We start from the raw sequence: 15,555 nt of genomic DNA on the forward strand, positions 1-15,555 counted from the left end.
CTGGGATAAAAGTGGAATAATTTTTTCACAGCACATCAGGACCCTATCTTAAGGGGATGACATTCCCACAACTGGTGGTTGAGCCTGTCAAGGTGTAGCTATCCACTCACAGCAAAAGACTTAACAGGGCTGGCAATCATATAGCAACTATGAAAAATATTTTACTTTGTTAATCTGAAGTATGAATTGTTATAAAACACCTTCCCTAAATTAGGTTTTATTTTGTCAACATGGAAATCTGTTTTTGGATTCCCAGTCTATCTATACAAATAAGAAGTGACTTAACAAAATATCATATAACTGAATTTGTTCAAAACAAAAGCACGTGCACATTTGTATAAGGTACGTAATGTTTGCTTCGTTACCTCTAGTAAATTAATGGTAATGACATACCTCCACAAGATTTAGTGAAAACAATTTGAATGAGATCTGTTTCTTTTTAGTGAAAAGTTTAAAATATTTAAGAGTATGGACACTGCACATAAAACATCAACTGATGCCTCTGAAGGCTACATACTTTTTTGTATGGGGTCAAGATACTATTGAGATGATGTTGCTATCCATCTAGTTAGTAAAACAGGAGTGATTTAGTGGATAATAGAATGTGGTTCAAAGCAAATATGCTCACTGCAGCTGGATGCAATGAGTCCTTGTCTGGCTACAGAAAGAAAGACATTTTGGGGTTCTTTAAGGAGCAGTCCAAGGAATTGTGAGGAAAGGGGAACTCATCTGAACAGAGACAAGCAGGAAAGGGAAGCAGCAAGACCAGGTATGGGAAACACTTGCACAACAAGTGCCCAAGAGGTGGGGGTATTTATGCATCTCAGTAAGAACACTCTCTCTACTTCAGGCCAGTCTTTCTGCATGGCCAGGCCAATTGAGGTAGTAGACTTGGATGATCAGCACAAATGCTTCATGGTTTTCCTCTGCTAAATAACCTGGTATAGGTGGGTGGGAGTGCAAAGTGCATACTATAACAAAACTCCTAAAATAGCTCACATTTTAATACCCTACAAGTTTGCATATCTTTCACACAGAACTTTTTTGGTGTAAGTGAAAGTATGGAGCTATTCATAGGCATAACAATAATGCCTTTCGTTCTGAACATTAAACATCAGTTTGAACTGCTAAACTACAATACTAGAAAACTGGCCTTTGCAAACAGTGTTTGTGTCACTTTATTTCATTCAGTATCAGGTTCTTTTCAGGCTGCACTCCCATTCTGCCATTAAAAATTAATTCATGAAAGCAGGAACACTTACTAGTGGAACTTCAACTCTCTGACCTGCTTTGCATTATTTTCCTAATGAGAATATGTCCTAATGTAGTGTCATATTGTTTGGTGCAGCAGTGGTCTAACCAAAAGATAAGCAGGTTCTACCAGTAATTTATTGACAGAAGTAATTAATTTGCAGTTTTGACTAGTGCCACTTCTTTCACCAAAGCATTACAGCTCTAGAAGCACGACAAATACGTTGGGTAAAGCAGCTAGAGGGAGAAAGTCTGCAAGCATTCCAGCAGAACTATAAACATTTACAATATATTGTAATAATTACTGTGCTTCTAGGGAGACATGCTTCTGCCCCTGCACATTTGGTACACCGGAAGCAGATATACCCCCTTCCCCACACAATGCCCCTGCAAAATATGAGGAAGACAAAGGTGGCAGTCGTCCTTATTGTCCAATTCTGAATGAGCTAGCTGGGATTCCAAAATCGCCAGACCTTAGCTGGCATGTACATGTGGGAGATTGTAAATAGAAACTGTCTATGTAGCTGGATCCATTACATTGTCCAATTCCATTTGGCTGGGTTTCTCTGAGCTTGTGGAAATGCTTGCCAAAGATCCATCACTTTTGACTATTCCTCTAGCTACACCATATTTGCAAAATGGTGTTCAATTATGGGGACTGAAGCCAGCATGTTGCTGAGCATTCCTGCAGTTTGTTCTAGGTGAGCTTAGCAAAGAAGTTTGGTGTTAGTGCTTTACGGTGTTGAGATCAGTGATTTCAGGTTTACCGTAGGGGGGTGAAATAGGGATGTTTTCCTACCTACAGGAATACAGGAGCAGTGGTATTCTTAGCTGCCACCACTCCTTGGCCTAGGAAAGGCAGGAATAAAAAAAAAAAAAAAAGTGTGTGTGGAGGGGGGGGGGGTAAAAAGGAGGATGAGCACAGCCTCCTCCCAAAAAGCAGAGATATCTTCCTCTCCTCTTTCAACTATGATGGAGCAGTGCTCCATTTTCTCCATCACAGGTGTAGCAAGATCTGCCACTCATGTTTCACTCAAACTTAGTCATCAAAAAAAGGTATGGTAGGCAGCAAAACAAACAAACAAAAAAACCCCGTGAGTTCTAGTCACCTCCTTTCCAGTGACTGACTACCTTAGCCCCTATTTGTGAGCAAGATCTCATAAATGTATTTTAGGAAGACTGCAAGTATCTTTCTCTCCCTCTTACTGAGAGGTTGCACAGGGTCATTTCTGGCAGATATAAGAATAGAACTGAGGGACCAGCTATTGTTCTAAGTCTCAATGGTCACAGCATGCAAGGTGCAGCCCTGGTGTAGTTAGTGAGGGGCAAAAGAGCCTTTAGGCCACCTTTCCACTTTCTGAGCTCCTTCCAGGATCTGTGCAGCCTCCAGTGTAAGTTCTGGCAACCTACTGTAACACTCTCACCGTTTATTATTAATCCTTTCTAATCTACTTAAATTTTCACAGTAGTGCAAATTTGTGGGTTTTAAGCATTTTTTGAATCACAGTTGTGGGATATTGGGGGGGGTGGGGTCTAGTACAATTAATGATAGACAGTGAGCATCAAAAAGTTAAAGCTTTCTAACTTAACACACAAATTGTCAAGATTATATGTCAAAACATGCAAAATAAACACCCTTAAATCAAACTAAGTCCTTAAGCAGCATTTTTCTTACTTTGTCTGTAAATGTCAGTTACTACTGATAGAAATATTTTTTTCATCAGTTTGTGTATGTATGGCAAAACCAACATTTTACCAATAAAAATCTAATCTTTCCACACCTAAATATATGACAGTCTAACATCATACCTATGGGCCTCGCTGCACCTTGGAATTGCCAAGCCCATACAATTTTGCCACTTCAGTTCCTGCCTCCAGCCTACCTCTATGTTAGGGCTTATGGTGGGGGTGCACAGGAGCAAAAGGCTTATGTAAGGGACCATCTTTTTGTTCAGCACCTAGTCCCGTGGGGTCCTGGTCCACCACTAGGGCCCCTTGCCACTACAGTATTACAAATAATAGTATGTTATGTTAGCCATACACTGCCCTACTGCTGGGGAGTAGCTCCAGGGACCACACCAGCCGCAAGTGCAGCTGGAGCAGGATAAAGAAGCTGTAGCAAGGGCTAGAATCTCCACATTTTTAGTGTTACTGCCTCAACTCGTGTTGCTTTACCCAAACCACTCTTCAGAATCAGCATTTCAAGTCTTTAACTATGCTCACTCTAGCTACTAGAGCTCACATGCTCCTCCAGCGGCAGGAATAGATCCCAAGAGTCTTGATTTCCAGTTCTTCGTTGCCTTGCACATCCACACATGTAAGCGAAGGCTAACATATGTATGAGTGCTTGATTCTCTTCCAAGGAATGATGCACAGAGAAAAAAAACAGCCTACTATTCCTACTAATTATTGGTATAGCTAAAATGTTCTGGGATCCAACTTTACTAAAAACCCATGCTAAAATGTACTTTTTCTGTTGTTTTAAAGCCATAGGAAATTACATACCAAAAACTGTTAGAACAGCTGCAGTATTTAATTACATAATCATGTACTGTTTGTGCTGCAGGATTCCTACCTCATTCAGTGCCCAGGATAGACTGTGAATGAAGTAGAGTTCAAAGAACAGAGGACATTTCTTTTGTTTGAGGCACTGTTCTGGGAGTCAGAGCTAGGTTCCACTCCTTGCTCTGCCACAGACCTCCTACAGATGGAAGGCAAGACTCTCACGTTCCATGTGCAAAAGAAAACTGAAGTAAAACAGCACCTGCAATCTTAGTGGGGCGTTTTTCCTACTTTGAGTGCTTGACTTACCATAGTTTTTTTTTTTCATAATTACATATTTTAAACTGGTTAAAGAGCCTTAAACGTATGAATAAGAAATAAAGTAGAAGCTTGCCACTGCTCCTATTTTGTGCAGAAGGAAGAGCATTTACTTTGTACTCATTATTTCAGGGTCTCCTCCAGAAGCAGAAGGAGTTGGAGACTGGTCTAATTCCAACCATAAATCAAGAAGAAAACTTTATTTCTCCATTTTAAAAAAGGTACACACGTATACAAAAACATTCAGCTTTAAAAATGTCAGGCACAGCACTTTATATTTGCTACTGTAATTTACTAACTGCATCTAAATCTTTTTTAACCAAGGTCTTATCTCCTACATGAAATGTGACAGGTTATGTGGTTTCGTGCCCTTTCCTCCTCCCCCCATGTGGTTGTTTGAAGATGCTTGAATCTAATATATAATGCATTTGCTGTTTAGAACGGTCTTCTGCTTTGAACATTTCTTAAGATTATGTAGTAGAAAAACAGCAATATAGAAAGTTTTTATTTACATTAATTTTTTTGTAAAATTTAAAATATATGTATTTTTGGTATAAATAAATGTATTAAATATTTAATGACATACCAATTTTTGCCTCACACTAAAAAAAATAAAATTAGACGTGCCAAATCTCTTCCCCTTTCAGTGTTGCCTTGCCCCAAAAGCTGTCTGATCACTTAGATAAATTATTTGTGTGCTAGTGAGCAACCCAGCACTAAAAAAAACAGCATATGTATTGAATAAGCTAGCTAAAACTGAATGGCAGTGCTTATTGTCCAGCTATGCCAGAAAGAGGACAAGAGACACGCAGCATGGTTTAGTTAGGCCACAACTTCCTTCTTAAAAGTCTGGGAGTACCTGGCCGATAGAAGTGTACAGTGCAGATAATTCCATAATCATTTCAATATATAGCTGGGAGCTTCTGTCAGCTCTCCCCCTTATCTACCCTGGTCCCCAGCCACCCCACAGCAGGGACCTCACCTTCCCCCCTCCTCAAATGAGGGTTAAGAGAGACTATAAAGAAGGGGGAGAGTTGGCTCCCTGCTATACCAGCCATAGGAGTCCCAACCCTCCCCTCATCCCCTCCCATTTCTTCTCCTTTAAATCCTTTACCAATGCATTTTATTTGATACTGTAGCCCTTCCCCATGGAATACCTGCAGTGGGCATCTGCCAAAAGAGGAACCAGCAATTAGCTTGGCTACCCCTCCCCCAGTTAACCAGGTGCCCAGATATCTCCTAATGCCCCCTTTAATATCAGCCAAAAACTTCTCAGCTCCCAAGTCTGACAGGTCGACCCCATCCTCCCTGAATAATTCTGGTGCCTCATATACTATACCTGGCTGTGAAAAGACTGACCCTCCTATGACATCCATGAATTTGGCCACCTGCCTATTCACATACCTCCTAGCCTTGTTGAACTTTCAGGGGCTTTGCAGCTCCCTGCCACGCCCTGCGTTGTGGCATATCCAATCGTACAATTTTTACTCCTAGGAGAAGTTCCAGGATCAGCCCCAAGTCCTTCTTAACTCTGACCATTAAGGTTACCTCGTTACACAGTCCCACATTATCTTCCTCAAGGTGAACCACAATTATATCTGATGCCTGCTCACAGGCCCCTGCAGCGTAACGAAGGGGTATCAGCTGGTCCCATAACATGCCCCTCCTCCCCTGCCAGCTCAGGACTGCTTCACCACTGAGGCCCAGCTGCAAACCTCCAGCCAACCTGGAAGCCCACCTATGCACCCAGTAATGAAAATACAAAGGAAGATTAACACTGATTTCCCCCCACCCCCTCATTCTACACACTTCAGAATAGCAATGCCCAATTGCCTGAATTGTCCTAACCCCCATTCCCAGCTAGGCCGCTGCTGTTGCGGCCTAGATCCTGGATGAATGGGAACCAAAATTCATATGCTGGGCATCCCAACCTTGCCAGTCCCTATCTTGAAACTGTAGCAAACTAGTATGTGAGGGAACTCCCATAACTGAATAAAGAGTGGCCCATCCCTCCCTGGTCTTATCATCTTGTATGTATTTGAAGATAACTGCCTTAAATCAACATCAAAGAGCATTTGTTTAATTTACAGGTGATAAACATTTGGCCATTTGTTAGGCAACAGTTTGGATAAACTCTCTCATTATATACACGAGAACCACACACATCTGAATGTGCGCTTTGTAATAGAGTTGTTTCTGTATGGCAATCTGTCTAAAGTTTAATGATGAAAGGAAATTGAGAGTATTTTTCTTCATGAGAAGAATTGCCCCTGCATGATGACTTTGCATGTGCCATACAGTGGCTTAGTTCCTAATACAGTTTATTCTGTAATACAGAATACAGTTTGATATTCCAGAAGGAATAGCTTTTTGTATCTATACTAGATACAGTAAAATGAAGTCAAGGGATTTCTAAAAATAGAAGAACAGCTATCTTTTTATAGAAGTGTTTACTTAAGATGCATTGAGTATTTTAAAAATGAATACCAGCTTGAAATTACCAAAAAGAACAAGGAGTACTTGTGGCATTTTAGAGACTAACCAATTTATTTGGGCATTAGCTTATGCCCAAATAAACTGGTTAGTCTCTAAGGTGCCACAAGTACTCCTCGTTCTTTTTGCTGATACAGACTAACACGGCTACCACTCTGAAGCTTGAAATGAGTTTGCTTAAAAAAAAAAAAAAAAATAGTTTTAGCTATTATAAGTAGTGAGTGCACGTGCCGTTTGTGGCTTAATAACCACAGTTTGCCTTTAAATATTTGTCCCTTGGCTGTACTAAAACCTAAACTGACTGCAACAAAAATAAACTAGTTTTCTTATATTACTCTTAGGTGGTAGTGGACTTAAACTAATACTAAATTAAAAAACAAAACACATGGTAATATGGCAGAGTTTGTTTTACCATCCACATAGTATTTTCTGGAACTCTTCTCTATAGTATTCACAAGACTGGGCACAAAGAAAGATGATACATGTGTGCTTCAATAATTGAGTTACTACAGAAAAATGTTCGGGGAGGAAGGGGGGGAAAGGAGACAAAATCTAGCACAATACGTATAATTGTCTGGCTATGCCAAAAGAATGACAAGAGACATTAGATAGGGGTTTAATCAGGCCGCAACTTTATTAGATGTCTGGGACTAACCTGGCGGATGGATATATATATAAAATATATATAAATAAATGAGAGAGAGAGAGAGAGAGAAAGTGCACATGTGCTTTTACCAGCCCACCACCTTTCCATTTATGTCGCTCCAGCAGATCCACTGCCGGGAACCTCCAATTGCAAGGTGGGGGGGGAAGGGGTGTCTTCTACCAGCTTCCCCGCCACCCTTTTTATCCAGGTCCCTCCAGTAATTCCCTTGCTAGGACCTTACCGACCCCCCCCCCCCCCTTGTAGGAGGGTTTAAGGTAGACTATAATGATGGGGGGAGGGTTTTGGCTCCCTGCTGTACCGATCAGGAGTCCCTAACTGCCCCCAGCTCCCTCAATTACCAAGCACCTCTCCTCAATTCCTTTTCCCGGCCATTTATCTGTTCTTTTGTGCCTTAATTTATGGAGTACCTGCACTGAACATCCATTATACACTTAAATAAAGAGTTGCAACATGTGGCCTACGGCCCATCATGCTATGCATGAACAGAGCCCACCTGAACCTGCTGCGAGGAAGGCAAAAAAACCCCAACTGCACCTGGCCAATATGGTGGTAAGGGAAAAATTCCTTCCCAGCCCCCCTCAACGGGGCAGCTAGCCTAATGCCCACAGCAGATGTAGCTAATCACCCAGCCTATTTCTGACCTAAATAGGGTGGGTGGGTGCTGCGTAACCTGCTCTGAGTGATGAGTTCAGGGCCAGGGTGACCTTTTTAAACCCCTCATTCCTAGGTGGTGAGTCATTCACCACACTGACTGCTTTTCCAGCAGTTTTACGGCTCTCCTTCTCCCCGCAAGCCAGAAAGCATTGCCCTCTTCTCCCAGCCAGCCTGACACCCCCTCGCCCGGCTCAAAGTGCGGGGCAGTGATCATCTGGCTATGCCGAAAGAATGACAGGAGACATTAGATACGGGTTTAATCAGGCCGCAACTTTATTAGATGTCTCGGACTAACCCAGCAGATAAAATGTGCAGTGCAGGTAAACCCCCACAATTAATGGGGGGGGGCTGATTTTACCAGCCCCCCCTTTCCGTTCATGTCCCTCCAGCAGATCCACTGCCAGGAACCTCCCATTCCTGCCAATTCCAGGGTGGATGGGGTGGTGCTTCCTCCAGCTCTCCCCACCTTTTCATCCAGGTCCCTCCAGCAATTCCCTTGCTGGGATCTTACCAATCCCCACCCCCTGGTAGGAGGGGTTAAGGTGGACTATAATGATAGGGGGTTGGCTCCCTGCCATACCAATCAGTGGAGCCCCTAACTGCCCCCAGCTCGCTCAGTTACCAAGCACCTCTCCTCAATTCCTTTCCCAAGCCATTTATCCATTCTTCTGTGCCTTAATTTATGGAGTACCTGCACTGAACATCCACCACAAGGAGGTGCCAGCCATTAGCTTGGCTGCCTTCTCCCCACAGCCAGCCGGGTTCCCAGACATCTCCCAATACCCTCTTTTACATCAGCCAAAAACATGGCAGCACCTGAGTCTGACAGGTGCACCCCATCCTCCTGAAGTAACTCTGGTGCCCCATAGACTATGCCAGGATGTGAAATTACTGCCCCCCCAGGGCAACAAGAATTTGGCCACCTCCCTGTTCACATACTTCCTGGTTTTGTCTACCCTGGTGGGATTTATGGCTCCTGACCATTCCCTACATGGAAGCATATTCAACCAGACAATGTTAACCCCCGGAAAAATTCCCAGGATCTGCATCAGGTCCCTCCTAGTTAGAAGCATTAATTCCACCCCTTTAAGTGTTCCCAGATCATTTTCTCCCAGGTGTATCACCAATAGATCCGTTGGCTGCTGATGCGCTTGCACAGCATACAACAGCAGTATCAGTTGATCCTATAACATGCCCCTCCGTGCGTGCCAACTGAGTAATGCTTCGCCACCGAATCCTAGCTGGGAGCCCTTGGGCAACCTGGATGCGTGCATATGCACCCAAAACACAATACTGTGCCCACAGATCCACACCCTCGTGTGTATAGCCGGTTGTCCTGTATCTGAAATGAGAACACAACTGATTAATGTTGATTTTCCACCTGCGGTCTTACATACGTTCCGTTTGCATTAGACTGCCAGCACCTGATTGCCTGAGTAGCCTCTGCTTCCATATCTATCTGGGCTGCTGCTGTAGCCACCTCTGTTCTGAATGAGTGGGAGCTTTTCTTCTATTTTTAGAAGTCATCTTTTTATAGAAATGTTTTACTTAAAATGCATTAAATGGGTATTTTAAAAATAAATACCAGCTTGAAATTAGTTAGTTTTAGCTACTATAAAGTAGTGAGTGCACCTGTCATTTGTGGCTGCTTAATCACATTTTGCCTTTAAAACATTTGTCCCCTGGCTGTACTAAAACTTAAACTGACTGCAACAAAAATAAACTGTCTTGATGGAAAAAAAAAAAAAAAACAAAAAACCAAAACTTAGTAATATAAGAAAACGTTTAGGTGGTAGTGGACTTTAACACTAAATTAAAAAAAAAAAAAAAAAGTAGTATGCCAGAGTTTGTTTTACCATCCACATAGTATTTTCTGGAAATCTTCTCGATAGTATTTACAAGACTGTGCACAAGGAAAGTTGATACATTTGTGATTCAATAATTGAGTTACTACAGAAAAATGTTCGGGGGGGGGGGGGGGAGAGACAAAAATCTAGCACAATACATATAATTTTTAAGAAAGGGTGAGAACAGTAATTAAACTCTTATGAAGATATTCATTTTAGTGGCATTGCCACATTTAGCAGAAGATTAAGTTCAGAGCCTAAAAGTATCTACCTGTTACACTACTATAGTAATTCAAGTTAAGACAGAACAAATCAGCTGTCTGCCATCTGTACATTTATAAGAAGATACAGAACTTTACAACTGTAGGGCTATTTCCATGCAGTTGTGGTAAACAGAAGGTACTAAACAGATTAATTAGATGCACACAAAAATGGTATTGAAATAAATTTTGCAGCATCAGTTTTCTGTATTTTAGAAACAGGATATAAAACAAAGCAAGTTGCTACTAAGGCCCATGTGCATGAAGAGTTTATTTTTTTTTAAATGGAACTGCACCATTGGTTACTCTAATTGAGGTATTTAGCCAAAATCCAGTATTATATATATTTTTCATTAAAATAACTACACTGCCTTATCGCTATGTAAAAACATTTTGTACAAAATGTGTGTCCAATGTCAATCAAATAAATACATAACAGTTTTTATATTCATTTAAAGACAAGTGGCTTGGATACTCTATTACAGTTTACTTAAAAAATGAAGCTTTGCTATTTCACATGCTTTAGGCAAACATTCAGTTTTACATTAAAACAGACTTCAAACTGAAGCCCAATTACAGGTCAAATACAAATGTAAAAACTTAAAAGTGCCAACAAAACAAGATAATTCAAATACAATAAATGTTAAAAAATATATATTTATTTCAGTTTTCAGATGCTTCAACTGGTACAGGCCATCATGATTTAAATAAGACGGAAACATTTGAGTTAAACGACAAGAAATATTTTGTTCAGAGAATAAAATAGAAACTGTTAATTCACTTTTTTAGAAACAGAAAGAAGTCCACAACAAACCTATAAAAAGTTTTAGTTTTGTGTTTATTTCTATTTTGAATATGGCCTGGAAGATTCACAATTTACATCCCAATTACTAGGAGATGACGACTTGTCTGTATCCATGCTCTGACTGTAAGCAGACAGAAAATAATTCCCACCTTCTTGGTTTTGATTTGTGGAAATTGGGTATGTTGTTCCCAGAAAAGTCTGATGAGTGAGAACATTAAAATGACTGAACTGATGGGACATACTTAATTGTCTACTGTAAACTTGAAAGTTGTTGAAAGGAACTTGTTCTACTGAATTGTTTTTGTCTCCTTCAGCAGAGCATGTTGTAGAAACAGGAGTTATTGGCTGTATCTCCTCCAAATCAAGTTTAGAAGTTTTTTCCATCAACCCAATTTGTCCTTCAGAAGACAGCTGCATATCGGTTAGAGTTTTTTCTTTTGAATCTGTTCCATGTGAGCCTTTGGTCTCTGTCTGCAAAGCTTCTGAATGAGAATCATACTTTGAGGCATCACTGCAGATTTCTATTTGTGATGTTTCATCCCCTGAATCCAAAGACATATCTTCCTCGTCCTTTTCATCGCTTTCTACAAGAACTATATTAAGAAAGAGAAGTCCTACTCTATTGAAATATATGATTTTTTAAAAAAGCTATACACTACTCACAGAGTGTTATGCTTCGGGTAGGTAAATCCAATATCACTTAAGGCTTGGTCTTCTGCCACTCTTGTTCACTTACTCAACACACACACTTAACCCTTTGTGTGAATGTCCAGATATTCCGATGCTAAAAGCTTCTGCGCATTGTGTTCATGTTTAGTGTTGGGAAATCCCAACTCCCAGCTCCAAAGGGGTTAATGTCAAAACAGCATCTAAAGTTATACAGTAGGTCAGTATTTGATCAGACAATTACAGAATACAATTACTGACATCCAAGTTCATTTTGTTACCATTATTAAATCTGTCATTAAGCTTATCCTTCTCTCAGAACAGAAGGGAATGTCATTTGGCTTACACATTACCTTTCCCTCTTAATCAATCATCATCATCAGGCTTTCTTGGATACTGAATTAGTCAGTAATTCTGTATTGAAGATATCGTAAAGTATTCCATCCCAGCATCCCTTTCCCACTTCTTAAAATACAGAGTATTTGAGAGTTGGGATTTCCTCACAAATCTACAGAGTTCGTTTTGTAAGAGTAAAGACACACTACACTTAAAGGACCTCCACCCCACTCCTCTGATTAGCTGGAAAGTATAAAATATGCTGAATATTACCTGATTGTCTTTCAGGAACACCAGGTGAAGGAAGGTTGTTTCCTTCAGTAATTGAATTGTGGTAGCCAACGAGATTTTTGAAGTTTTGCATAAAGTCATCAACTGTAGCAACTACTATTCCATTATCAGCATAATTTGAAAATGTTTTGACATTCTTTTCTGAATTTACAAAGAGAGAAAGAGGAGTGACTTAGTAACACAATAATATCAAACTTAAGAAAAAGAGCTGCAAGTTCTGGTTTTACCTGTTAAGAAGACAACATGTCTTTGTTGTATATTCTGAGCCTGAAGTCGGATAAGACAGTCTAATTCTGGAGCATTTCGTGTTTGAGAGTCACAGTTATGATATGACAGAATCTCAACCATGTGTTTCTTCTGATAGGTATTCAGAAGGGTCAGCAGACTCAAGGCTTTAGCATTCATTCTATTTAAAAGAGGATTGGAGGTTTACATTTAGATCAATATTCAAATTACATAATATATCACATAATGAAAACTCCCTTCAAAAATAATTTTCTTTCTTTAAGATTTTATATCTTTGAAAGCACTGTTTTTCTAACATGTCATTTCAACACTTTGGTATTTAGAGTACACTGCTTACCTCCCAAGCTCCTTGAGTTTTTTTTGTATTTTACAGTGGACTTTCCACTGCCATTTCCCATCAGGTGTATTGAGGTCCTCAAGGAACTTTAGGAAATTTTTAAGTTTATCTATTTTGGAGAGAAAATAATTTGTGTTATATAGTTTAAAAAAAACCATTTAAAATCTAAGCTAAGCACAAAAACTATTGTGTCTTCCATTTTACAGATCTTTGATTAACAGCTGAAAACATAACCCCAGTACTGAGCTTTGTAAGAACTGTCTTTTTTTTTTTAGATTCAGTTTCTAATAGATTAGTTTGCTGTCAGTGGCCCAGGTCCACTACAGTTGTGTAAGCTTACACTAAATTTGACTCAGTGACTTATTGCCATTAAGAGAGATCCATTAAAAACGAATTAACTTAAGTTTTGTTTCGGGGGGGGGGGGGGGGGGGGAGAGAATGGAGAGAAGTATGCGGTCTTAAATAAAGGCTACAATTATAAAAGCTGTGTATAATTCTTTGAGGACTGGAATTTTAATGGTTTGGTAGCATCATACAAAACTTTTCATGTCAAGGTAGCTATTCAATTTGACCCAGGCTGAGAGACTAGACTGACTTCTACATCAGCAGCCTATGAAATTTTAATTGGTGGCCCCAATCCAGTTGGTTATAGACAGCTACCTCCAGAAAGGCTAATAATAAAGTGCATATGAGAATGAACTGATTTAACCCTCTTCGAGGTGATCCATTACAACAAGCTTGATACATATCACTGCAAGAAGTTTTCATCGCCTCTCTTCTGTAGTTAAATGGAGGATTTCATTCTCAAGTGCTGTCAATAAGACGTCTTTCTCCTGTACTAAAAATTCATGATTTTTAACAAAAATTCTTACCAACTGTGACAGACTCTGGATTAAGAACAGATTCATCAGACACAACAAAACCACCAGACACAAACAATTCATTGTATGTGTGGTTTTTCACATCATCCAAGCTATCAACACCAGCAAAGCTGACACATGAAAGCCTCTTCAGAGTTACTAAACCAGGTATCTGTTTAAAAAGAGAAATATATAGTTAGAATTAAAGGTGTACAAGTATGATGCAAGCAGACAAGGGAAGAGTGGTTGATTTGAAACGCTATGAAAAAGTAAACCAAGGATTACACCTGACATTAGGTAAGTTGACCTTAGTTCCATTTTGAAAGACCTGTTTATATGTGGAATTCTCTAGAGAACAATAGTTAGTCCCTGCTGAAAGAGGAACTTTCACTGTTGAAAAATAATGGAAAACAAGCCTTTAAAAAAAAAACAAAAAAAAACACAAAAAAACAACCACCATGCTTTCTGTATACAGTGCCCAAGATGTCAGTGAGTTTTAAAGACTTTGTTCAGAATAATCTTAACTGAGCAAATTGCTTCAAAATTCCCTAACACTTGGTATTAAATTTCTTAATTTTAACTCAAACTAACCAATTTACTTACAAGATCTGAATATTACTCAACAAATACTACAACAAAATTGTTAAATCCCTGCTTTAGGTGCAAACTCAACTCAACCTTGGCTAGCAGTGCTTCCATTTTATCCAATATAAATTAAAAGGAAAAAAGTTGTGGTCATAAGTAGTGGTGCAAGAGTTACAAAATTGGATAAGTCAAAACAAGTTTAATCCCTTCTACTCAAGATGCACACTACAATGAAACATTTTAAATGCAAGTGACTAACTTAAGCTTTGAGTCAACTTTCTATATTTCACAGTTAAATTAAACTAGTACTATTAAATATATTTAATGTACCTTATGAATGAGGCTGGCAATATCTTCATTTTGAATAATTATCAATAGTTTGTCTAAAGTAGCTCTTCTTTTTAAGAATTGTTCTGGGTGGCATTCTGTATTACCTAATTTTGTAAGGTATTCCTACCCCACAAAAAAAAAAAAAAAAAATTAGTTAAACCAATGCAATTTAAAAGCTCACCATGTAGAGTTTTTACTATTCAAGCAAGCACATAGGCATTTTAAAATAAAAAATCCTACACATTCATTTTTACCTGTACCCAAGTGAACTAGCTAAAAAGGTATAGAAACACAGGGACTAGATTCATTTTGTAAAGCTATTTCTGTAATTATTTTTAATTTTAATCTAAATGGCTTTTTAGATTAAAAAGTGGTCAGCCATTTAATCTAAATGGCTGACCACCTTAGTCTCTGCTGAAAATTGCACTTTTCACTAAAAGCCAAAAACATTTTACTTTCAACTCCATGATATTTAATATTAAACACAAAAGTGCAATTTCTCAACATGATCTGGAATTTCAAGAAGCAAAAATTATAGGAATTTTATAGGAATTTTTCATTCCCTGACCATTCCTTAATAAATTTTCCACTTCAAGTAGAACGGAGAACAATATGCTTTTGATCATGTTTCTCTTTTATTCCTGAAATCTCACAGAAGCTGCCCTACAGGGCTACTTTCAAAAAGAACAAAACAAGGGCTCTTCTACAACCAATCCCACTGTCCAGCTGGAAAGGTTTATACCTTGCCTAGACAAGAGGAAGACTTAAAAATTGAGTGCAAATATACCATAGGAGAGCCTTCATTAACTCATGAAAAAGTAACACCAAAATTTCAAAGCCCAAATGCATCTATGCCTTTATTGAGGTGTTTGCAAGTCAGGTTTATTCACCCCAGACTGAATGGCTCCATTAACACCATTTTTAAAATGTAGAACTATTTGGACAAGCTTTCAAGGCCTTACACTCAACTTAATGGCATTTCTCTGTTTGGATGTAGAGCAATTTTTGAACATCACTATTTCAGGGAATGTTCCAAGCATCAATGAGCAGAATCCTGTTGATTTTGGGGAATAACTGAAAGACAGGAAGGAGGAAAATGGGGGACAC

At 39.3% G+C, this 15,555-nt stretch overlaps 2 protein-coding genes across 7 annotated transcripts in view; one reads left to right on the forward strand and one right to left on the reverse strand.

Annotated features, from left to right (window-relative positions):
• Window positions 1-4,287, forward strand: part of CCDC66 (coiled-coil domain containing 66) — a 45,707-nt gene extending 41,420 nt beyond the window's left edge. The window contains exon 19 of the mRNA XM_065408469.1: window positions 4,204-4,287. Within this exon, the coding sequence (XP_065264541.1) occupies window positions 4,204-4,287 (84 nt within the window). The remainder of the gene's footprint in view (window positions 1-4,203) is intronic.
• Window positions 4,288-10,251: 5,964 nt separating this feature from the next.
• TASOR (transcription activation suppressor) overlaps window positions 10,252-15,555 on the reverse strand; it is a 52,918-nt gene continuing 47,614 nt past the window's right edge. For 3 of the 6 annotated variants that reach the window (XM_065408465.1, XM_065408463.1, XM_065408462.1), the window contains 6 exons: window positions 14,449-14,571; window positions 13,546-13,705; window positions 12,674-12,782; window positions 12,318-12,496; window positions 12,073-12,231; window positions 10,252-11,390 (listed from right to left, as the gene is read on the reverse strand). In XM_065408465.1, coding sequence (XP_065264537.1) covers window positions 10,837-11,390; window positions 12,073-12,231; window positions 12,318-12,496; window positions 12,674-12,782; window positions 13,546-13,705; window positions 14,449-14,571 — 1,284 coding nt within the window. In that variant the 3' untranslated portion in view covers window positions 10,252-10,836. Of the gene's footprint in view, window positions 11,391-11,539; window positions 11,667-12,072; window positions 12,232-12,317; window positions 12,497-12,673; window positions 12,783-13,545; window positions 13,706-14,448; window positions 14,572-15,555 lie in introns of those variants that run through there. The other 3 variants (XM_065408468.1, XM_065408467.1, XM_065408466.1) reach the window with 1 other exon arrangement.

Source organism: Emys orbicularis, chromosome 7, assembly GCF_028017835.1.
Source record: "Emys orbicularis isolate rEmyOrb1 chromosome 7, rEmyOrb1.hap1, whole genome shotgun sequence".
In the NCBI taxonomy this organism is placed as follows: domain Eukaryota; kingdom Metazoa; phylum Chordata; order Testudines; family Emydidae; genus Emys; species Emys orbicularis.